The sequence below is a fragment of the Muntiacus reevesi genome, chromosome 11 (assembly GCF_963930625.1).
Source record: "Muntiacus reevesi chromosome 11, mMunRee1.1, whole genome shotgun sequence".
NCBI classification, from domain to species: Eukaryota; Metazoa; Chordata; class Mammalia; order Artiodactyla; family Cervidae; genus Muntiacus; species Muntiacus reevesi.
In genome coordinates this window covers 74,608,752-74,633,779 of record NC_089259.1, presented here as the reverse complement: position 1 = coordinate 74,633,779, position 25,028 = coordinate 74,608,752, and the positions used below count along the sequence as shown (strand labels likewise).

The window sequence follows — 25,028 nt, the reverse complement described above, 5'->3', positions numbered from 1 at the left end:
AATTACTTCCCAAAAGGTCCTACTTCCTAATATCATCATGTGAGAGGTGGGCAGGGCTTCAACATATGATGGGGGGTACCACACAAACTTTTAGTCCATCACAAAGTTCTGTTTACCCTTACTGAATGTTTCCATCGCTGCCAGTAAGCTCTTGAAACAAAGTCTAAGATGAAGAGCATTTTGTTTTTCATTTATTCTGAAAGCTAGCAATCCTCACACCGAGACCTTTAGTCCACCTCTCAATGGTTTCTATTTTTTCACCAGTGACTCAGACAAACTGAATGCTATTTTATCAGCATGCATCAGTACTCAGGTGTCCTTTGATGTCAGCGATCTCATCTCTGGCAGTATATTTAGGCTTTTTCCTCTGGTGCAAAAGAGAATAAAAGTTTACTAACTCTCTTCCTTCAGAAGGGATCTTACCAAACGTTACTCTAACATTATTTACATTCACACTTTTCAGACACGAATCATTCTGTTATTAGATTTGATGGCGTTGACTTGCATTTATAAAGAATTATTCTGCAAACTCTAATTCAACCGTGACATTTCATTTAAATGTGATCTAATTTCTGTCAATCTCTGTGATAGGTCACCATCCATTGTCTCATTTAAGCTTCATAAGAGAGATGATTCTCACTCTTCCAATGAAATAGACTCAGAAGAAGTGAAATAACCTGTTAGGTGTCACACAGCCAATTCAAGACAGACAAGATTCTATCTGGCCAATATTTTTAACCCTGAATTCCATGTATATTCATCTATATTGTCTGGTTTTTCAAAGCATAGACCGGAAACTAAAATATATTGCTGTGTTGAGTTGCTTCAATCTTTGCAAGCCTATGGCCTGTAGCCCACCAGGCTCCTCTGTCCATGGGATTCTCCAGGCAAGAATACTGGAGTGGGTTACCATGCCCTATTCCAGGGGATCTTCCCGACCCAGGGATTGAACCCGCATCTCTTATGTCTCCTGATTGGCAGGCAGGTTCTTGACTTCTAGTGCCACCTATTTACACCCCCCCCCCCATATGCCATGTGCCAACAGATGAGGAGGGATTCCATAAAAATTTAATGGGTGGGAGTTGTGGGGTGGGGGGGGCGGAAACTATCTTGCAAAGCTGTATATAGTTTATGTCTCAAAAGAAACAAAATTTTATCCCTACTTTGGAATATGGTTTTTGCTTGTTTAATGTCTCTAACCTCATTCATTACCCTCTCAAAATCCTGTAAGGCAGATTAGCGGTTATTGCTGCTGTCAGAACACAACAGTGCTATTCTCACAACGCTGAACTGAGAATTCCATGAATAATACATAGGATACCTAGTACGAAGCCTGGGCACACAGTTTATGCTGGGTAGGTAGTACTCTCTATCAAGCTGTCCTATTCTTCAGGTCACAGACAAGCAAGTTACTGGACAGGTTTAGCAGCTTTCACATCCTGACACAGCTCACACAAGACAGAGTTAAGAGTCAGCTCAAGAATTCCAGGTTCTAAAGCCTGTGACCTGGAATCTCCTCCCATGTCCATTCCTAAAGCCATCCATCCCAGTTCTACAATCAGTGGGCGGGGGACGAAGCAGCCATATATCCTTAACCTACTTAAAAGTAAAGGAATGAATTCCAAAATGCCACTCTTCTAAGTCAAGACATAGAGTCAATTAAATGTATATGTCAAGCTAAAAAAAGACCTTGATGATGAAAAGATGGAAGACAAGAGGAAAAGGGGGTGGCAGAGATTGAGAGGTTAGATAGCATCACTGACTCGATGGACATGAATTGAGCAAACTCTGGGGGATAGTGAGGGACAGGAAAGCCTGGCATGCTGCAGTCCTTGGGGTTGCAAAGGTCGGACACGACTGAGCGACTGAACAACAAAAACAACACCACCTTTAAAAAGAAAATAAAGGATGAGCAGATTGTTCTGAAAAGACCATGTCTTCCAATTAGAAAATTCACCGTGCATGTGTCTACAGCCTCATACTCCCCTGAAGGCCAGTGCAAGGGCTGGATCCTTGGGTTGAGAGGCATGACTTGCTTCATCTAAACGTCTTTTGGGAAGCACAGACATCAGTATCTCCACTTACTGGGGCCCCAATTTCCTCTGTGTCCACTCCCCCATCACAATGAAGGCCCCCTTGGTCTCCTCCTTTGAATCCCAGGATTTCTATCATCACCACCTCCTAGGCGCCAACCTTTCTGCATGGCTCTATGCCGCTCTCCTTCTGTGCCAACCACACACCGAACACACACCTGGTTAACCTCTCACCTGTCTTCCTAGGCACCAGGTGAGTGAGGGAGGTTAAACCTTCTTTCTGACACTCAATGATCAGCAACGCAATAAAATTCACAAGCTGAGATTGGATATATGTCTACAAGCTCCCCGTATTCATTTTCTTGAAAAGTAAATGAAACTCTTACTTTAGGCTAGTGCTTTGCCAATATATCTGAGCTTGACAGTTATCCAGGGCACTGATTAAAGACACACACCTATAAAATGCATTTCCCTAGACGATAGCCTTAGGAAGCCAATGATGGAAAACATCACAGCTAATTCTGCAGGTGGTAACTGCAGCCATGAAATTAAAAGATGCTTGCTCCTTGGAAGAAAAGCTATGACCAACCTAGACAGCATCTTAAAAAACAGAGACATTACTTTGCCGGCAAAGGTCCATCTAGTCAAAGCTATGTTTTTTCCAGTAGTCTTGAATGGATGTGAGAGTTGGACCATAAAGAAAATTGAGCACTGAAGAACTGATGCTTTTGAACTGTGGTGTTGGAAAAGATTCTTGAGATTCCCTTGGATTACAAGGAGATCCAACCAGTCCATCCTAAAGAAAATCAGTCCTGAATATTCATTGGAAGGACTGATGCTGAAGCTAAATCTCCAATACGTTGGCCACCTGATGCAAAGAACTGACTCACTGGAAAAGACCCTGATGTTGGGAAAGATTGAAGGCAGAAGGAAAAGGGGACGACAGAGGATGAGATTGTCAGATAGCATCACCAACTCGATGGACATGAGTTTGAGCAAGCTCTGAGAGCTGGTGATGAACAGGGAAGCCTGGCGTGCTGCAGTCCATGGGGTTGCAGAGTCAGACACAACTAAGCAACTGAACTGAACTGAATTCTTATGGTCACCAAGCTGGGAAAATACAACCAAAGTAATTTAACTATACATCAAGTATATTTCCGGAGAAGGCACTGGCGACCCACTCCAGTATTCTTGCCTGGAAAATCCCATGGATGGAGGAGCCTGATAGACTGCGTTTCATGGGGTCGCTAAAAGTCAGACACAGCTGAGTGACTTCACTTCCACTTTTCACTTTCATGCATTGAATCAGGAAATGGCAACCCATTCCAGTGTTCTTGCCTGGAGAATCCCAGGGATGGGGGAGCCTGGTGGGCTGCCATCTATGGGGTCACACAGACTCGGACACGACTGATGTGACTTAGCAGCAGCAGCAGCAAATATATTTAATTTAAAAATAAAGTTTTTTTTGTCATCACAATTAAAATTGCCAATATTATCCATATTTTCACTGCTAAACTTTCAATAATTACAACCATATTTTTAGAATCATCCTAATTTTCTTTTCTCAGTGATATTGGTGTAAACTTCCAATGCATGCATACATGCCAAGTCGTTTCAGTCACGTCCGATTCTTTGGGACCCTATGGATCATAGCCCGCCAGGCTCCTCTGTCCATGGGACTCTCCAGGCAAGAATACTGGAGTGGGTTGCTACTCCCATGTCCAGGGAATCTTCCTGACCCTGGGATTGAATCCCAGTCCTTTATGTCTCCTGCATTGGCAGATGGGTTCTTTACCACTAGCGCCACCTGGGAACTTCAAACCTCCAATACAGGCCTTCTGTTTTAACTGGAGCATTGGTAATGTGACAGGTTAGGCATTATCTTGGGTCACAGTACAAGGACACGTTGTTATCAACAGGCTCCCTATAATTTCCTGTGTTCCTCTTACGTCTCCCAGCAACCTCCCTGACATGGCTCGAAATTAGTGTGAGCAATTTGACAGGATCACAACACCTGCCTTGCAGCTATAACTACACATTTCTCTTCTGAAATTTAATGTGCTTGAGTAATATGCTAAATCTGATTTGTTCTCATCTGAGATATACAAACAAAAAATAAGATGGGTCATCAAAAACCTGGAAAAGCCTAGAAGCCATAAAACAAACTCAAGGTTTATGAAGAAATATTATAAAGAAAATTGTATTATAAAGTATTGATCCTAAGAATATATTTTAGTAGTTCTTTACATATTTTTAGATTTTGTTTCATCATTTGGTTGATGCAATTTAGAAAACATTTTTTAAAAAGCTTGACACTTGAAAGGTACAATATAGTCATATTTTTGTGTAAAACTAACCTAAGTAAAGTGAGCAATACTGGCTGTGTGTTTACTGCCTTCATAGTGCTAAACATGCATTGACTGAATAAATGAATAGTAATGTAGCCACTGAGAATAGCAATAGCATGAATGATTAAAATTATCATTATTTTACAATATTAAACATGACAGTTGAATAGCTTATGAAGTTTTAAAGCTGCAAGGGGTCTAGCCTTCTAAAATACGAACCCCATGTTGCAGATTTATATTATTTACCATTTCTCCCGATTCCTCAAATAGCCTTCATATCCCCAGTCACCTCATCTCCTGTTGTTTCTCCAATAGCTCATCTTTTTGTCTTTATTGCAGTCATATTTTCTCCCTCTGACTCTCTTCTTTTAAAGAGACTTACATAAAAGAAAAACATGTTGCATATGTTGATCCATACAGTTTCCGTTTCTAGTTCTCTTCATTCTTCATGTGGACACAGGTTTCCATCTGGTACCGAAGACTGTGAAGGTAAAATCATTTCTCTTGCCCACTGGATGACATGCTATGAAGGCTTGTATTTTCAGCTGCCACTGGCTACTATGTGAAGCTTGGAGATGGGGCTGTCCCTGGGGTCTACAACCCACATTTAGGTCCTGGTACAATCCCTTAAGCAAGAAATTGAGTTGCACCTAAAGACAGATTCCAGCCTGGACCAGTGGCTCTCAAAATTTACTGTGTTATCAGGACAACACGGTGACCTTATTTAAGCAGATGGCTAAGCTCCACAGTGAGAGCTTTTGAGCAGGTAAATCTGGGGTGGGGCCTCAGAATCTGCATTTCTAACAAGTTTCCAGTTGAACCACACTTTGGGAACCATTTCCTAAATATTTCAATTAAGTAGACCAGCAAACTTTTTTTTTCTTCCTTAAGCATATTTGAGTTGGGTTTTCTAGTATTTGGACCCAAGAAAACTGTCTGATCTGATAAACCCACGAGCACCTAAATGATAGGCTTCCCAGGTAGCACTAGTGGTAAAGAATCCACCTGTCAATTCACGTGGCGCAGGAGACCAGGGTTTCACCCCTGGGTCGGAAGATCCTCTGCAGAAGGGGATGGAAACCCACTCCAGTGTTCTTGCCTGGAGAAGTCTATGCACAGAAGAGCCTGGCGGGCTACAGTCCACGGGATCCCAAAGAGTCAGACACGCCAGCACATCTGAAAGACATCTCCCTCCCTCCATACAAGCTTGAATTATTCCATCTTATTTAAGTATTCATACACTGAAAAGTATATGAAGGGAAGCCATGAAGAAACTATTATACAGAATAATACAGATTTCATAGTATATTCAGGGTTTATTCCTACATCATACTGTGCTACAATTAAATTCCATCACATCTATTAATCAAATATTGGAGGTACACTCAAAAATAATTTAATACTTAGATTTCTTTTTCTTATAATAGAAAGTTCATGATGTTTTCATGTGGAATATTATTTTTATGAACTTAAATGGAAATTATGTATACATAAGGAATATAATGAAAAAGACAGATCTTATTTTACTTTGAATATAGTAAAAATAACAAGATTTGCAACTAGCATTTGTCTAACATACAACCTATCATTTTATTTCTCATTCATCTTTCACAATCCTAATGAAATGGTAACCTGTATTTAAAGAGTCCAGGTGTGCTGGATAAACACAAATAAAAATACATGTTTCAATAAGTAGAGTCTTCTCTGGATGCGATATTGTAGAGAAAATGAGTTGAGCTCAAGAGTATAACTGTTCAGTCTTCTGGCTCCTAACACATATTCTCAGATAATAAACTGGAAATCCAGAAAAACATCTAATTCTGCTTCATTGACTACACTAAAGCCTTTGACTGTGTGGATTACAACAAACTGCGGAAAATTCTTAAAGAGATGGGAATACCAGACCACCTTACCTGCCTCCTGAGAAACCTGTATGCAGGTCAAGAAGCAACAGAACCAGACATGGAACAAAGGACTGGTTCAAAATTGCAGAAGGAGTAAGTCAAGTCTGTATGCTGTCACCTTGCTTATTTAACTTATATGCAGAGTACGTCATGAGAAATGTCGGGCTGGATGAAGCACAAGCTGCAATCAAGATTGTCAGGAGAAAAATCGATAGCCTCAGATATGCAGATGACACAACCCTTATGGCAGAAAGCAAAGAGGAACTAAAGAGCCTCTTGGTGAAGGTGAAAGAGGAAAATGAAACAGCTGACTTATAAGTCAATATTCAAAAAATGAAGATCATGGCATCTGGTCCCATCACTTCATGGCAAATAGATGGGGAAACAATAGAAACAGTGACAGATTTTATTTTCTTGGACTTCAAAATCACTGCTGATGGTGACTGCAGCCATGAAATTAAAAGACACTTGCTCCTTGGAAGAAAAGCTATGACAAACCTAGACAACACATTAAAAAGCAGAGACATTACTCTATGGACAAAGGTTCGTCTAGTCAAAGCTATGGTTTTTCCAGTAATCATGCATGGATGTGAGTTGGACCATAAAGAAAGTTGAGTGCCGAAGAATTGAGGCGGTTGAACTGTGGTGTTGGAGAAGACTCTTGAGAGTCCCTTGGACTGCAAGGAAATCAAACCAGTCAATCATAAAGGAAATCAGTCCGGAATATTCACTGGAAGGACTGATTCTGAAGCTGAAACTCCAATACTTTGGCCACCTGATGCAAAGAACCAACTCACTGCAAAAGACCCTGATGCTGGGGAAAATTGAAGGCAGGAGGAGAAGGGGATGACAGAGGACAAGATGGTTGGATGACGTCACAAACTCAATGGACATGAGTTCGAGCAAACTTCAGGAGATAGTGAAGGACAGGGAAGCCTGGCATACTGCATTCCTTGGGGTCACAGAGAGTAGGACACGACTGAGTGACTGAGTGACTGAAAAACAAAGACCCCAACTAACCGCATAGTAGTTTCTCCATAAATAGCTGGTACCTGAACCAACAAATGGCATAGTGATTACACACACACAACACAGTGATCTGTATTTCTAATTTTATATCTGTCTATAAGTCTTTAAATATGAAAAAGTGGTCCATTTTCAGTTTCAGCTCTTAATGTTGGTGACTAATTTATACCAACTAACTTATTATAAATAATAATTACATACATTTTTGTCAAAAATATTTATACTCATACTGACTTCCAATAAAACTCTAAGTATTTTTAATTCCAGAATCAATCAAACTTCATAGAGAAATTAGTCCCTAAAGGACCTACAGTTCTTCACTAGAAACAGGAAATATATTCTGCATTAAATTAATGAGCTAAACATACAACAGTGCTGCCAATTACTTTACAACGGTTCACTGGCCAACCACTGGTGGTACTGACATGTCACACAATTTAAAACTGTTTACACTCTCTCTTCCTCTTAAACAAATTGAGCTCCATTGTTTAAAATCTAAATAACAGAAATCTGAATAATACCAAATACACAGACTTATTCCAATGCTTTTTTGAAGTTCTCAGGACGTAAAAGAAAGTCCCAAAATAGCTTATCCAAAAAGCAAACACATCGTGCTACATAAAATACTCTTCTAAGGCAGAACAGGTGTGAAAGTTAAAGACAGTAATTTAATTAAAAAGTAGATAAATGGCTTACTGAACATGCACATGGAAACAGCCAGCCACTGAACCTATTTGCTTATATGGTGACATGGGTCAATACTTTGGTTTTCATTAAATTGCTATATTTTACCGCATTAGGGGGCTTCCCTGGTGGCTCAGTGGTAAAGAATTCACCTGCAATGCAGGAGATGAGGGTTTGATCCCTAGGATGGGAAGGTCCCCTGGAGAAGGAAATGGCAACCCACTCCACTACTCTTGCTTGGGAAATTCTAGGACAGAGGAGCGGCTACAGTCCATGGGTCACAAGGGTCAGACGTGACTTAGCAACTAAACCACCATCACCACTACCACCATGGCCTTTGGAGCATGCATTTATACAAAGATCAGCTGGAAGATGCCATAAAATGACAGATTCTGTATATTTAAGTACAGTGGAAAGGAACTCTTCCCCTCTGACACACAAAACATTATGTTTATATTTAAGAAATTCCTTTTTATGAGAATGATATGAGTTCCTTCATTGAATATTAGTTTCTAGATACATTTTTGCTTTTTCCTTTTAAATTTTCTCAACCTTTCATGCAAATCCTCAAGATGCCAATATAAGCTTCCATGTAATTAATTTAACATGGTTACACTTCAAAAGGAAACATAACGACCCCCAAGTTAGATCTAAACATCAGATCGTCACAATCGCATCAATCCATTAATTCCACTGAAGAATCACTATATTCAAATATTTATGTTAAATCCTATGACTGAGAAAATTATTACCATCAGTTCCTCAGCTCCCACCTACCTATCCACCTCACAGAGCAGGAAGAGGAGAGCATAGCTATTGTTGCCCAGTACTTCTCTAGACATTCTTGTGGAGATAGTTAATAAATGCTTGTTAAAGTTAATTTCACTGATGCTCAGAGAAGTTAAGTGACTTTCACAAGGACACACAGTGAACAGCAATACTGGAGAAAGAACAAGCAGTTTGCTTTGTTTTTTAATTCCAATTCCCAGGCATCTTCCAGAGCAGTCTGCCTCTACATGTCCATCCTGTCCAAACATTCTCACTTAGCTCTCCTAAAGGACAGATTATTAAAATCGATGAAGGTTTTATTGGAATTCCCAGGTGGCGCAGTGGTAAAGAATCCTCTTACCAATGCAGGAGACTCAGGAGACTTGGGTTCAATCCTTGGGTCAGGCAGATCCCCTGGAAAAGGAAATGGCAACCCATTCCAGTATTCTTGCCTGGGAAATCCCATGGACAGAGGAACCTGGTGGGCAAAGAGTCAGACATGACTCAGCACACGTATAGGCATGCACAGAAAGGCTTTATTAATAACAAGTTAGTGTGCTGTCCCTCAAAAGCCTTAAAATTCTTCATCCAGCATATAAGCAGGGCTGTCTGAGACAGAAGCATTCAGGAATGTCACATGCCAGGCAGGTTGATGAGTGATAGATGTAGCATGTCCCAGAACCTGCATATCAGGATACAAAGACTGACATGCCCACTTTCAAGGCACAAAGGAAATGCTCATGATGACCTAATCAAAATTGTTCCATATTCTTTACATACTTTTCTTCTCTCCTGGTGCATTTCCATCAATTCACATCTTTTTGTTCTAAAAAATGCCATACATTTATTTTAAAATGCATGTATTTGAACTTCTGGATTTCATATTACAAACACCTTAATTTTACAAGAGCAAAAATAATATCTAAGTTGATTTATTCATACTATCCAAAATGGGTAATACACAAAATAATACTAGTTCATGTCCATGAAACTAAGAAATATATATTCAACTCTCCTGCTTATGTTTTCTTTTCTTTTCTTCTATGTTTTCTTTTGACTTTATAGAAAAGGAAAACCAAAAGTTGTGAAAGAGTTTCCCCTATTGCTGACTCCAGTGAATCCTTATTCAGTGCTAAATGCAATCACTCTAAGAACTTCAATTACAGCTGAGAGAAAAGCTCTTTGTAGGTGTGAGTAATTTAGTCTCAGTGATTTGTTACCTGGACTTCTTCTGATGCTAAATGAATGAGGTATTCTTTCTCCTGCCCAATATTTGAGCTTTTATGTGCACTATCTCTGACATAAGACAGAAAGGAGAGGCACAATCTGCTTCTTCACACACACACACACAAAAAAACGAAAAACTCAAGATATATTTTCAATGGAAAAATGAGGTCCCTGAATAATGAGGTTCTCATTTCAAGACTCCAAACTCATGAAAATATTTCCCCTAAATATTAGACCATAAAGAAGGCTGAGTACACAAAAACTGATATTTTTGAATTGTGGTGCTGGAGAAGACTTGAGACTCCCTTGGACTGCAAGGAGATCCAACCAATCCATCCTAAAGGAGATCAGTCCTGGGTGTTCATTGGAAGGACTGATGTTGAAGCTGAAACTCCAGTACTTTGGCCTCCTGATTCGAAGAGCTGACTCATTGGAAAAGAACCTGATGTTGGGAAGGATTGAGGGCAGGAGGAGGAGGAGACGACAGAGGATGAGATGGTTGGATGGCATCACCGACTCAATGGACATGAGTCTGAGCAAGCTCTGGGAGTTGGTGTTGGACAGGGAGGCCTGGTGTGCTGTAGTCCATGGGGTCACAGAGTCACACAAGACTCAGCAACTGAACAATTTTCCCTAAATATGTTGTTTCAGGACAACTTTAATATGCTTGAAGAGAAGCTACCTATTGATTTGGGGACGTATTTCCTCTTGGGTTACTCAGTATGATAGATAGAGAATTACATATATATATATATAAAACTTTTTGACTGTGCCATGTTGCATGTGAGATGTTAGGTCCTCAGTCAGGGATTGAACCTGTACCTGCTGCATTGGAAGCACAGAATCTTAACCACTGGACCACCAGGGAAGTCCTGAAGAATAATAATTTTGACCACCTCTTTCAAGTTATAGAAGAAGTGAATGAATTCATTGTTGTTGTTCAGTTTTTCAGTCATGTCTGACTCTGTGACCCCATGGACTGTAGCATGCCAGGCTTCCCTGTCCTTCACTATCTCCCAGAGTTTGCTCAAACTCATGCCCATTGAGCCAGTGATGCCGTCCAACCATCTCACCCTCTGTCATCCCCTTCTCCTCCTATCCTCAATCTTTCCCAGCATCAGTGTCTTTTCAAATGAGTCAGCTCTTCACATTAAGTAGCCAAAGAATTGGAGCTTCAGCTTCAGCATCAGTCATTCCAATGAATATTCAGGGTTGATTTCCTTTAGGATGAACTGGTTTGATCTCCTTGCTATCCAGGGGACTCTCAAGAGTCCTCTCCAGCACCACAATTCAAAAGCATCAATTTTTCAGCACTCACCCTTCTTTATGGTCCAACTCTCACATCTGCATGTGACTACTGGAAAAAAACATAGCTTTGACTATATGGACTTTTGTCAGCAAAGTGAATGAATTCAGATGTATGAAAATATTTTCCATCAAAGCATGCTCAAAAGTAAATTGATATTTTTCTATTATTCTTTTGTATTACTAATACAACACTAATTTTAGGACTCAAATCTATCCAAGGAAGCAATCAAAAGAAGTCTATCTAGTACACAGCTAACAAATCAATTATTTGCTTTCTTTCTCAAAAAAATATTTTCTTAGTTTCTTAAAAATGTCCTTTCTTTCTTAAAGACGAGTTATTTTCACATCAATACTGCTTTTAGAATTTATATAAATAATGGTGTTGATCAAGAAAGCAAAAAAGAAGAAAGTCTATAACTTGTCTTCTGTATTTGGGGTTTAATTAAATGGCCAAGTCATTTTGTTTAGAGAAATGACTAGTTTTGTCTAACTGTTGTGCACAGCAGAAAATGACAGCTTTGAAAGAGCAATAATGACCAATTAGGAAATACATTAACCATGCTTTTTGATTTCCTGATTTTGGCTCCTTATTCTCATTGACTAAATCACAAATGTACGTTCATGCACTGCTGTAAGAGAAGCTTCTAAGCAATATCTAACTCACTGGCCCCTTTTAAGAAAAAAATTTAGCCTGCCTTTTCCTAGGAAATATCCAGATAAAATAATAAATCAGGAAACTGGAGTGGGTCACTGTTGACTTGAAACAATTTGATGTTCGAACAAGCGATCACGTCCGATTAGGATGATAGGCACTTTGGCACAGAAATCTGTCCCACCACATAAATTAAGACTGAGGCAACACAAGGTCAGACCAGTGAGCACTCTTACCAAGGTCTGATTTTTCTTTCCCCTTTACAAAGCCATCATTCTAGCCAGCCTTAAATAAGATGATTTAGGGCAGACAGAAGAATGAGTTCTATTACCAAATAGAGTTTCTTATTTGCCAGGAAATGTGATCCTTGAAAAGACAAAGCACTCTTTTCCAAAGAAAATGAGATTTGCAACCTTCTTGCAGCTCTCAATCTTTATCAATTTAAGAGTTAATGGAAAATAGCTTGAGAATTCACCCGTGTGGGGCCCTGAAAATGCCCTGGCACATCCCCATGGCCCTCTCTGCCCGCAGTACTGAACTCCTCCCCCTTCTCAGATGTGACTCACGACCTTGAATCCCAGACCAGGCTTGGAATCAAAATTTCCCAAAGGACAAAACTTCAGATCTCCCGGCTCCACCCTGTTTGAAGTGTCCCTTTGCCAAGATTCTCAACACAGGAAGACACTTTTATTCACACTTCTGTCGCCTGGAGATACCCTCTCACGTGTCTCGAAACCTGACTCACTGCGTGTACTTGCTTGTGCAAGAGCCAGAGTGCTAGAGAGCTGTGTGCGTGTATAAGTATGACTGTGTGTGAGCAATTTTAATCGAATGCTCTTTCAAGTCTCTATATCAAAAAACACAAAAATAACAAAAACTTCAAACAACCAGAGTGTTCACTAAAAGGCAGACAGTCTAATGAAGTAACACATTCATACTATAGCACATCATATACTTATGAAAATTCTTAATCATATATGTATAAACTAGACTGTGGGCCATGATCTATTCTTAAAGAAAAAAAGCAAGAAAAAATGAATGGAAACAACCTATCTATATGTGTTTATAACACATATTTATATAATCATGGGAAACTAAGGATGTATACACCCTGAATTTAATATTAACAAGAGGCTATAATTAACAATAAGACTGAACGGGAGACACAGCACATGCGTATTTAACTTACTTGAATTTCATTCTATGTGCTGAGGCACTTAAGGTATATATGGCAATAAAAGGAGGTGGTGAGTGAGTGCAAGTCACTCAGTCGTGTCTGAGTTTTTGCAACCCCACGGACTTTACAGTCCATAGCCTTTCCCTTCTCCAGAGGATCTCCCCAACCCAGGGACTGAACCCAGGTCTCCCAACATTGCAGGTGGATTCTTTACCAGCTGAGTCACAGGGGAAGCCCAAGAAGACTGGAGTGAGTAACCTATTTCTTCTCCAGTGGATCTTCCCAACCCAGGAATCCCAACTGGGGTCTCCTGCATTGCAGGAGGATTCTTTACCAACTGAGCTATGAAGGAAGCCCAAAGGAGGTGGAATAATATATAAATATACACACACAACATGAAATATCCACTATAAAAAGGAATGAAATAATGCCATTTGCAGCAACGTGAATGGGCCCAGAGATTATACTACTGAGTGAAGTCAGTCAGACAGAGAAAGACAAATATTCCATCTCACTTACATGTCAAAACTAAAAATAACACAAAAAATTTATTTACAAGACAGAAATAGATCCACAGACATAGAAAACACAAAGTTACGGCTACCAAAGGGGAAAGATAAAACAGGAGTATGGGATTAACACGTACAGACTATTATATATCAAATAAAGAGCAAGGTCCTACCGCACAAAACAGGGAAGTATATGCAATAACTTAGAATATAACCTATCATGGAAAAGAACAGAAAAAAAAAATACACTCACACATGCACACACACACACACACACATACTCACATCTGAAAACCACTGTGCTGTATGCCTGAAATGAACATAATGTTGTAAATTAACTATACTTCGATTTTAAAGACAGGCTTCTGGAATTCCACACGCATTCTAGGCAGGAAGAAAGGGAGAAAGCTAAACCAAATTCTTCCCACAAGTTAGCTCCCTTTCAGTCCCCCACCACACCTCCATCTATTTCTTCTGTCTCCTAATCCAGTTGTCTTCTCATTAAGTTCGTGCCTGTGCTCAGTCATGTCTGACTCTGTGTGACCTCGGTAGTCTGCCAGGCTCCTCTGTCCATGGGACTTCCCAGGCAGGAAAACTGGAGAGGGTTGCCATTTCCTCCTCCAGGGGATCTTCCCAACCCAGGGACTGAACCCACATCTCCTGTGTCTCCTGTTACAGGTAGATTCTTTACTGCTGAGCCATCTGGGAAGCCCAGTCCAGTTAGACATGAAAGTTGATTTATCTCATTTTATTTATTTCCTTGTTTCTCCCTGCTGAGGTATGATTAGAAAATTCAGATGAACTAAGCAGGAAATCAAATTTCTGTAATAGTAGAATTTATTGCTATAGGCAAAACCAGACAAGAAGATATTATTGCCTTGAGGATAGAGAAAATTTATGATTTGGTTTATAGTTTTAGGACTGCCGGCTATAAGAAGAATCCTCAGTGATTTTGCATCTAACCCTGGACTCAAGTTTTCATCATGGAACAGGGGGCCTTAAGGAATTTTCAAATTCTCCTTAAAATGTATGTACAGTAAAAATATGTTCATGACAAAAGCAGTACTATTTTTCACTTAAAAAGTAGGAAAGGGAGTCATTTTTTTCATTCCTGTCTATGAACAAAGTTTTAGTATTACAATTAGAGAACTTCTTTACCAAATATGGGGCTTCTCTGGTGGCTCTGTCAGTAAAGAATCTGACTGCAATGCAGGAGACCCAGGTTCAATCCCTGGGCTGGGAAGATCCCATGGAGAAAAGAATGGCAAACCACTCCAGTACTCTTGCCTGGAGAATCCCATGGCCAGATGAGCCTGGTGGGCTACAGTCCATGAGGTCAAAAAGAGTCAGACACTACTGAGCGACTTTCATTCATTCTTACCAAATATGAATCGGAGTTCAAATGTGACTTCAGCAGCCTAATAATGTTTAATTGACTGAACAGTGAAAAAGACAACCAAATTAGGAGCCAACCAAGTAACTTCCCACTGTCTTCATGAGATGTTTTGAAGAGGCAGTCACCCAAAGTATTCCCCAATAAGCTACTGGTTTACAAATGTGGTAACAACCCAAGGTGCCTTTTCTATCAGAAGTATTAGCATTGCAAAGATACTCAATAAGCTATTTGCTTATAAATGTGGTAACAACCCAAGGTGCCTTTTCTACCAGAAGTATTAACATTGCAAAGATTTGAAAATGGAATGGACTCCCCTCTGCAGACAGCAGTCTTTCAGAAAGAGCGGTTACATGTGTGTGTCTTTGTGGTACATTTAGATGCACACACATACATAAATACACATAGGTAAATGCAATTGTGCATATACTCATGTATTAATACTCACATACACGACATAAACACATACACATGCAGACATATGTCTGAAGATATATTTATGTATTCACATGTATATAACATATGTGTATAAATTTAAGGTAGTAAATACATATTTGCACACACATACATATGCTTTAACTGGCAATCAGAATATATATATATAGAGAGAGAGAGAGAACTTCCCCAAGCCTTGGTATTTATATTACTTATAAGTGCATATACATTATAAAGCAAGATTTGCAAAAAGTGAATATATATATAACATCAATACCTAAAGATATCAACTCTTAGAATAGACACCAAGACTTCAAAGACTGTGGATGACCAAGAAACAAGATAATAGAAATAATAGCTGAACTCCTTGCCCCAAATGAGCAGAATCTGGAAATGAAATAAACATGATGAATAGTGAGAGAAAGAAAAGCTTGGAGAGCAGGGAGAGGACTGAAGTACGGGACTGGAAATCGGAGTTTTAAGAACTAGAATGATTACTATTCAGTCTTAAGTTGGCTTGCATTCCTGTGATTAAGCAACCCCACCCCAGTGTCTCTAGAAGGTGTAGTATGTTTCACTAAATAGAGCTGACCCTTGAACCACACAGCGCCACTGACGATGTGGATGTCTTACAATAAACATGTACCCAGCACGCCATGATCCAGGGCAGGTTGACTCTTCGGATACAGAACTACAGCTACGGGGAGCAAGGTGGAAAACCGAAGACGGCTAAGAAAGAAAAACCGAGAAGTGATTCCACAAAATAGGCTTGGAGGCAGTTATTCAATTATCTAAGAAAAATGCAACCATAATTCCAAAAGACACAGGTACCCCAATGTTCATTGCAGCGTTCTTTACAGGAGCCAGGACTGAAAGCAACCCAAATGTCCATCAGCAGAGGAGTGGGTAACGAAGACGTGGTGCATAGACACGATGGAATCTTCTTCAGCCGTAAAAAGGAACAAAAGTGGGTCATTTAAGTCTACGGTCTGTCATACACAGTGAAGGAGGTCAGAAGGAGAAAAAGAAAGACCGTATGTTAATGCATATATGTGGAATCTAGAAAAATGGTCCTGATGAACCTACCTTCAGGGCAGAGATAGAGACGCAGATGGACTTGTGGACATGGGGGGGGCCATGTGAGATGAGTGAGATGAATTAAGAAAGTATCACGGACATAGATATACCACCACATGTTAAACAGAGAGCTCCAGGAAGATGCTATATAACACAGAGAGCTCAACTCGGCGCCCTGTGATGACTTGTGGGGTGGGATGGGAGGGTGGAAGGGGGGTCCAGGAGGGAGGGGACACATGCACACACATAGCTAATTCACAGTGTATACAGTAGAAATATTGTAAAACAACTATATTCCAATTTTGAAAAAAAATTTTTTAAGAAAAATGCAATTGTGAGGAGCAAGTAGGTCCAACAGTTCTAAGACAGACTATAAGGATTTAGAAAACCCAGCTCTCATGAATAATCATATACAGTTCTCATACTACTTAACAGTGTAGACATCAGAAATAGCTGCCAGAAAAAAATTACTAATGCTTCCATATTAGGGATATTTCCTTGTATTTTAAGTATTTTCATACCATGTGTGTTTAAATCAATGCTTATAAGGATGTTTCATAGTCTGAATAAATTAAATATATTAATTAATCTTTTGGGGGGCTCCAAAATCACTGCAGATGGTGACTGCAGCCATGAAATTAAAAGATGTTTGCTCCTTGGAAAGAAAGTTATGACCAACCTAGACAGCATATTAAAAAGCAGGGACATTACTTTGCCGACAAAGGTCCATCTAGTCAAGGCTGTGGTTTTTCCAGTGGTCATGTATGGATGTGAGAGTTGGTCTATAAAGAAAGCTGAGTGCCAAAGAATTGATGCTTTTGAACTGTGGTGCAGAAGAAGACTCTTGAGAGTCCCTTGGACTGCAAGGAGACCCAACCAGTCCATCCTAAAGGAGATCAGTCCTGGGTGTTCATTGGAAGGACTGATGCTGAAGCTGAAACTCCAATACTTTGGCCACCTGATGTGAAGAGCTGACTCATTTGAAAAGACCCTGATGCTGGGAAAGATAGAGGGCAGGAGGAGAAGGGGACGACAGAGGATGAGATGGTTGGATGGCATCACGGACTCAATGGACATGAGTTTAAGTGAACTCTGGGAGCTGGTGATGGACAGGGAGGCCTGGCGTGCTGTGGTTCATGGGGGTCACAAAGAGTCAGACACGACTGAGAGACTGAGCTGAACTGAATAAATTAATCTTTAAATTATATAGATATTAAATGTACTTATACATAAAGATTAAAAGTTATTCTGAATAATATCCTGCAGAATGTCAAGTTCTTTATGTCCATAAAGATGTTCCAGAAAAAGAAACTAACTTTCAGAGAAATCAAATGACTATCTCAGGGATGAATGACAGAAACAAGTTAACTCGAGTTAACAATTCAGACAAGATTCCAATCTAACCCCAGAAGTGTCCTAAAGTCCAGACTCATTCTACAAGCAAGCATTCTTCATTTCACAGCAATTCCAGATAAAAAATAAGTGTTTTTAATTTAGCAGGGCCTTTTCACCATTGATGAGTTTTCTGATTCTTTCTCCTGACTTTCTTTCATCAGTTCTATCACTGACCCCATCTTACTCATCCCTGAGTACTAAAGCATATGATTCTATCTTCCAGCAGTCTTTAAAATGCCTCATAATTCTATCCTTATTCTCTCCCCGGGAAACTAGTATTTAAACACAATCTAACCTGAGTTCCTCCCCATCAGGGCCCCCAGGCACCATATTACTTTCCATGAATCAAAGCATTGACCATCAATCATGTTCAAACTCCCACGTTCAAACTGCTTCATGGGTCCTATATATTGTTTAATTGAGCATAGGCTTCACATTCAACGTGCTTCACTTGTTGCTCAGGGTAAAGAATCTGCCTCCAATTCTTTTGCACGAGTTCTGGGTTTGATCCCTGGGTTGGAAAGATTCCCTGGAGAAGGGAAGGGCAACCCACTCCAGCATTCTGGCCTGGAGAATTCCATGGACCACATAGTCCATGGGGTGGCAAAAGAGTCGGACACGACTGAGCAACTTTCACTTTTAACTTTTCATTTCACCTTCAGGTTCAGAGCTCTCTGCCAGATGTCCAGCTGCAGCTCTCAATATATCTTCCACCAGGCTTCCCACAGCCCTAATTTCCAGTGAAGCCAGCCCCAGAACCCTTCACTCTTCTCCAAACACACCTACATGTATTTCTGCCTCTAAACCATTTCTTCAATTTTTCCTCTCAGAATTCCAATTGTCCATCTTTTGGAATAAAAACCTCCTTACACTAAAAGATTTATGTCAAATGCTACAATTTTTCCACAATTTAAATTCCAAGAATTTAAACCACAATATTTAATTCCTACCTTAATGGAACCCTCATAGAAATGCATAGAAATTATATTCTTCCTTGCCTTATAGGCATTTGGTATTTCTCTGAACCTCCCTACTCAGTGGGAAGCTGCTGTGTATTTCTCATCTTTTGTAGCACCTTTATTTTTTTTAGGAGTTAACTGACCTTCATTTTATTATTTTTTAACTTTTCATTTTATATTGGAATACAGTTGATGAACAATGTTCCATTAGTTTCAGGTATACAGTAAAGTGATTTAGTTATACGTATACATTTATTTACAACATCTTACAGGGCTTCCCTGGTGGCTCAGTGGTAAAGAATCCACCCGCCAATGCAGGAGATGCAGGTTTGATCCCTGGGTCAGAAAGATCCCCTGGAGAAGGAAATGGCAACTCACTGCAGTATTCTTGCCTGGGAAATCCCATGGACAGAGGAGCCTGGTGAACGACAGTCCATGGGGTTGCAAAGAGTCAGACATGACTAAGCGACTACACAACAACATCTTTAATAGCACGTCTTTCATAGTAAACAGAGAGTCTAGCAAATACGCAGCACTCTGTGTGTGCAAGTGTGAGTGCTTCGTCCTCAGTCGTGTCCAACTCTTTGCCGCCCTTGGACTGTAACCCTCCATGCTCCCCGTCCACGTGATTCATGGGTTTGATCCCCGGATCTTCTTGACCCAGGGATCAAACCCAAGTCCCCTGCATCTTCCACACTGCAGGCATATTCTTTACCCAATGCCATCAGGGAAGGCCATATAGCACTTTATGTATGTGTGTGTGCATGTGTGTGTATGTGTGTGTGTTAGTTGCTCAGTCGTGTCTGACTCTTTGTGACCCATGGACTGTAGCCCACCGAATTCCTCTGTCCGTGGAATTCTCCAGGCAAGAACGCCGGAGTGGGCTGCCATTCAATAGCACTTTATAGAACTGACTACAATGGATTCAATTAGCTTTTCCAAGTTGCTAAAACCAAATCTCTTTTAAGTGATGTATTTCAAAAACTGATCGGAAAAATGTTTAAGAAGTCAATACTTTAAGTGTAATCACAGGTACCCAGGGGGGTTATTCAGTATACCCTGAAGTCCAAACCACAAGTTTGTTTTTACAGAATCAAACATCTGACTATTCTTAAAGAAATATTTCATCAAAATGAGTTTACTCCTCATTAGACCGTCACGCCCACATGAACAATCGCTGAGTAGGATCTTTATGCTATGGAATTTGGAGGAAGATCCATGTGCCAGGAGCCAGAGGAGACTGGGAGAGACAGACTACTTGTGATCGTGTGTAAATGTCCTCACTCCCAATCAGCTCATTTAAAATAAGGATGTCTCCTATGAGTCAGGGTGTAAGAATCCCAGTGGACTTAATTTGAAAAGAGCACAGTGTATCTCCTACAGTGGCTCTCAGGTTGAGCCAAAATCGCTGTCCTTGCTTCACCTTTTGAACTTTGGATCAATAACAGGTCCCCCCCACACCAAGAATTCAAAGAAACTAAACTGCTTTCACAGTATCAACTGACTAACAAACAGAAAGCCAGGCTCTTTATCTATCCATCTCTTTCTACCCATTCACCCTAGCTCACCTTCTGTGCATCCCAAAATAATGTTATATAGACATATACAAGCATATTCATGTGTTCTGAGTGCTGACTTTATGCAAAACAGTATTCTAAGTCTCCTGCATCTGTTAAACCTCACAACAATCCCCTATGATAGCTACTTTATTATTCCCATTTTACAGATGAAGAAATCAAGGCTAAGGAATGTTAAGTAACTGCCCAAATTCAGACAGATGTTAAGGGTGGGATTCAAATCCTGGAAAACTTCTCCCAGAGCCCACAGTCTTAACCACTCTATGATACCCTGCCAGAGCAGAACTGTGTTTTCTTCACAGAGGTGGGGGAAGTCTCTGGAAGTTGCTCTATTTCTGAAAATCACCTATAGGGGCTTATCACAGAGACCAAGGCCCAGACGCACATAAAACATAAAAGACAACCTGCTATGTTTCTCTCTCGACTGAGTGCTCGGTCATGTTCGACTCTTTGCGACCCCATGGACTGTAGCCCAGGAGGCCCCTCTGTCCACACGATTTTCCAGGCAAGAATACTGGAGTGGGTTGCCACTTTCTTCTCCAGGGGATCTTCCTGACCCAGGGATCGAACCCATGTCTCCTGTGTCTCCTGTATTGCAGGCAGATTCTTTTTCCTGCTGAGCCACTGGGGAAGCCCATGTTTCTCTCTTACTGGCGATAATATAGGAATCATTTCTTGCAGACAGAATGGAGGAGCTAAACTTGAAGCACAGAACAAGCGGGCAAGCTGGCAAGATAACCAGACAGACTGTGTGTGAGGCTGTCCTCACTGACCTGGCAAATATAGCCAGTGCATTTGCAGGGGCGCAGATTCTACACCAGGCCCAGCAGGCCGGCATCAATGGGCGACAGTCAGAAAGATGAGGACTGGAAACAAACAGGGTTCTTTCATTGAGTCTTAAATATAGAGAAGCAGGAATGTACACATAAGCAAACAAAACCATGCATGACTCAGCGCTGCATTTTGCACCAGGATGGAAGGAATGTAGTGACAAAGATGGTGGGACGAAACAAAAAACCATTTCCCATGGGAGATAAACAAGAGTACATAAACATACCACAGCTACCCTGTAACTAACAGAAAGGAAATCGATCAACTTCATTAAAAGGGGAGTTCAAGCTACTGGTAACCAGAACTAGCTTACTAGCTGAAAACTGCATCTTGCTTCTTCTGTTTCCAATGAAAGAACAATGCAAAATGCCCTGAAAAATGTGCCCAGAACTCACGATATTGAGGAGGCCTTGCCAGAGGCAATCAAAGCCAGAGAAGCCAGGTAACAGTTGAATTTGGAGAGAAATATTAGACAATGCTTAGCTTTCATTCCAAACGGCTGGCCTTAATAGCACTGTAGTATGTGGGACTGAGAAGCTAAAATAAGTTGTGGCATTCAATACTTTTAAAGGGTTGAACTGCAGCCTCCAAGGCGAAACAAACACGCAGAAGCACCCATGGCCCTCCAAATTACTTAAATGACTTTTTTTTTTATAGTCAAACAGCCCGCGTATTAAGTACCTTCCCTACGCTTCTAGGCCCAAATGCCACAGAAGAAAAAAAAATCTTGCTATAAACTCATGCTTGATCTCTCTGTTACTGTTGGACTCTCATCCTCAGCTACACTGTGGGTAAAATAAGTGGATTTTTTTTTTTCCTATGAGTCTGCCAAACACTGGTGGGAACGCACTGTGTGTATTCCCACAAAAGTGCACTGAGAATGCGGTTTCACTGACCGAGGGCCTGGATCATTCACAATGACCTGATTGAGGTTCTTGGCTCCAAGCAAACAGCACAGTGATGTGAAACTGGTTATAGACGTTAGGGGTGTTCCCGTCGAAAAAATAGCTTGACCACTTCCAGTATGAGAACCCAAATCACTCCTTTAAAATGTGCAAAGGAAATGAGTTTATTTGCACCCCACCCTTACAAAACACCAAGGTGCACTGAAGCCAAAAAATGGGAGCAGCGAAAACAATACAGAAGCCATAGCTTCCAAGAAAATCCAGGCCTGCCCGTCTTGGTGTACAGTTTTCTGATATACGCCACTACGTGTCAACTAAACGCTACCTATGAGAGGGCAAATCCACATTCAAAAACACAGTGGGCTTCCCTGGAATGTAGGGAAATAAGGTTCTCCTGTGCTTCCTCGGTAAAGAAAGAAAACAGGGGTCAGAAACTACCACCACACTGTCGATCAGCTACCCTTCAATTTAAAACAAATAGAGGCTTCCACTCTGCAAATATTACGATTAACATGCGTGATCAGAGTGGAGAGCCCAGCGAAACAACTCCGTTTACGGGGAAGTGGGGGGGTTTGGTCTGCAAGGAGGAAGCAACAGTAGAGGCTGAGATTTGTGATCGAGCGAGTGAGCCTTAGCAAATACTATTCCCACTGAAGTCTGGGCCCTAGGGCGGAGGTCGGGGTTCAGAGACGTGATTCCAGAACCGACTGGCGGAAGGCAGGCCCCCGGCGGCGGTGGCTTCCAGGACGCGGATGGGACGGTGGCTTCTAGGACGCGATGGGACTGTGGCTTCTAGGACGCGATGGGGAGGTCCCCAGCCCAGCGGTGGCTTCCAGGACGCGGATGGGACAGTGGCTTCTAGGACGCGATGGGGCGGTCCCCGGCCTCCCCTCCCCGCGGGGCCGAGGCCCCGGGCAGCGCGTGCGGGGGCCGGCGCCGCCCTCTTACCTGCGCAGGCGCTGCCGTCGTAGCTCTCGCACACCCACTCGTGGCACTCGCAGAGGGGCCCGAAGTACACGCCGGGCTCGCTCACGTGACAGATGCACACCCCGCAGTCGCAGCGGCCGCGGCCGTGGCACAGAGCGCCCCCTGGGGGCTGCCCGGGCGCGCGGCACCGGCGCTCCGACTCGGCCCGGGACAGCCTGCACGCGGCGGCGCCCCGGCCGCTCCTGCAGGGGCGACAGACCACAGCGGGGGCCACGGTCACGTCCAGGCACTGCCCCTTCTGCTCCGAGACCCCCCCCCCAACACCCGCCCCGCCGCCGCGGCCTCCCAGGGTCCACCCAGATCCCGAACTGGAGACCGACCGCCAACCCCCTGGGGATCGTCAGCCTGGGCACCCCCTCGTCCCCCGTTTCTCCGAGGACCAAGCTGTTGCCGTCCTCTGGTCATCGCCGGAGAAATGACCACAGATGTCTAAGTGGTGACCTGCCCCACCGAAAAAGAGGTCCGTCTTCCAGGTGAACTGGAGGATCCGGGCCTGCCCCTTGGAGGTCTGCCACTGAACCTTACACAGCGCATTTAGATTAAATGCAAATTAATCCAAAATTAATCCAAAGTCTGACCCTTGGCTGACTTTTCAGTTCTCTTTCAAAAGTCCTGTTGCTAGCTGATGGCCAGGGGCAGTTGTTTTATGAAAAAGGAGAGATGGTTACATAGAAAGAACCATACAGGTTATGATAGCAGAGGACATAAAGCTTTTTCAAGTTGCAATAAGCAATACTTATAAACTATACTTTTAGAACATAAAATACTTATAAACTATAAAGCATACAAGGTTAGTTATTGCGATGTGCCTCCAATTCTCTGAAAATGCCATGCAAAATGTTAATGCAAGCCCCACGCTCTGCCTTCTAGGCGGTGAGAGCACAAAGGTATACCTGGCCTGGCAGAAAATTCCTCCTGATACGTATTGGAATAGGAGAGAATGATAAATGTATTCGATGATTGTATTTTTCCCAAGGAAGGGCAAATGAACAGGGGTAAGGCAATACACAATGTAGATGGAAGAAGAATCGGAACAGGTTGAAAATCAGTTGATCTGGCGTCCAACTTCCTAACTGCTCTTGGCTTGGGGCAGCCATCCCGGAGCTTTGAGTCCCGCCACGCAAGGCAGGGCAGGTCTGTCTTCAAGAAAAACAAACCGGACTTACCTCAGAGTCGGCGAAAAGCTTTGCGGAACAGCTGACAGCCCCCCGGGCAGGAGAAGGGCGGACACCAGCAGCAAGATGCTCCCCAAGCCTGCGGGACGCATGCTGAGTCTCCAGGCTGCAGAGGCTGGAGCGCGGCTGCGAGGTGGGGCTCCCGGGGGGGCAGGGAGGCCGAGCGGGGAGAGGTGCCCCCAGCAGACGGCCGGGCAGACGGACTCGCAAACACCCAGGCGTGCAGGACCCGGGCTCTACCCGGAGCTGCGAGGGCGTGGACGAGCTGCCTGCGAGGGTTTGGGCGGCAGCGCTCTGGGCGGGGTGCTGGTACCAAACCCCTCAAGTGGAGAGTCTAGGCAGGGAAGTAATTAGAAACAGTTGTACAAGCAGATGGTTTATTTTGACATTAAAAAAAGAAAGAAAGAAAAATGTCCTGTTCACAGATTTGAGAGAAACGTTCCTTTCTTCAAGTGCAGGCCCCAGAAATATTTGACAAGAGGCTCTTTGGGCTGGCTGACATTAAAGGGGCAGATAAGATAATCCCCAGAGATGAGAAGAGGAACGGGGGAGTTAGGTGATGTCAGGAGGGAATTCCTTTTCACCCCTTGCTCTTCAGGAAAGTGCACTATTGGACTGTCTGTGGTATGAGTTGTGAGGGGCAAGCAAAATGAGTTAA

The 25,028-nt window shown here is 42.1% G+C and overlaps 1 protein-coding gene across 1 annotated transcript in view; it reads right to left on the bottom strand.

Annotated features, from left to right (window-relative positions):
* Window positions 1-24,666, bottom strand: part of ITGBL1 (integrin subunit beta like 1) — a 215,464-nt gene extending 190,798 nt beyond the window's left edge. The window contains exons 1-2 of the mRNA XM_065902065.1: window positions 24,362-24,666; window positions 23,157-23,377 (exon numbers count right to left, since the gene is read on the bottom strand). Of these exons, the coding sequence (XP_065758137.1) occupies window positions 23,157-23,377; window positions 24,362-24,462 (322 nt within the window). The 5' untranslated portion in view covers window positions 24,463-24,666. The remainder of the gene's footprint in view (window positions 1-23,156; window positions 23,378-24,361) is intronic.
* Window positions 24,667-25,028: the final 362 nt, after the last annotated feature.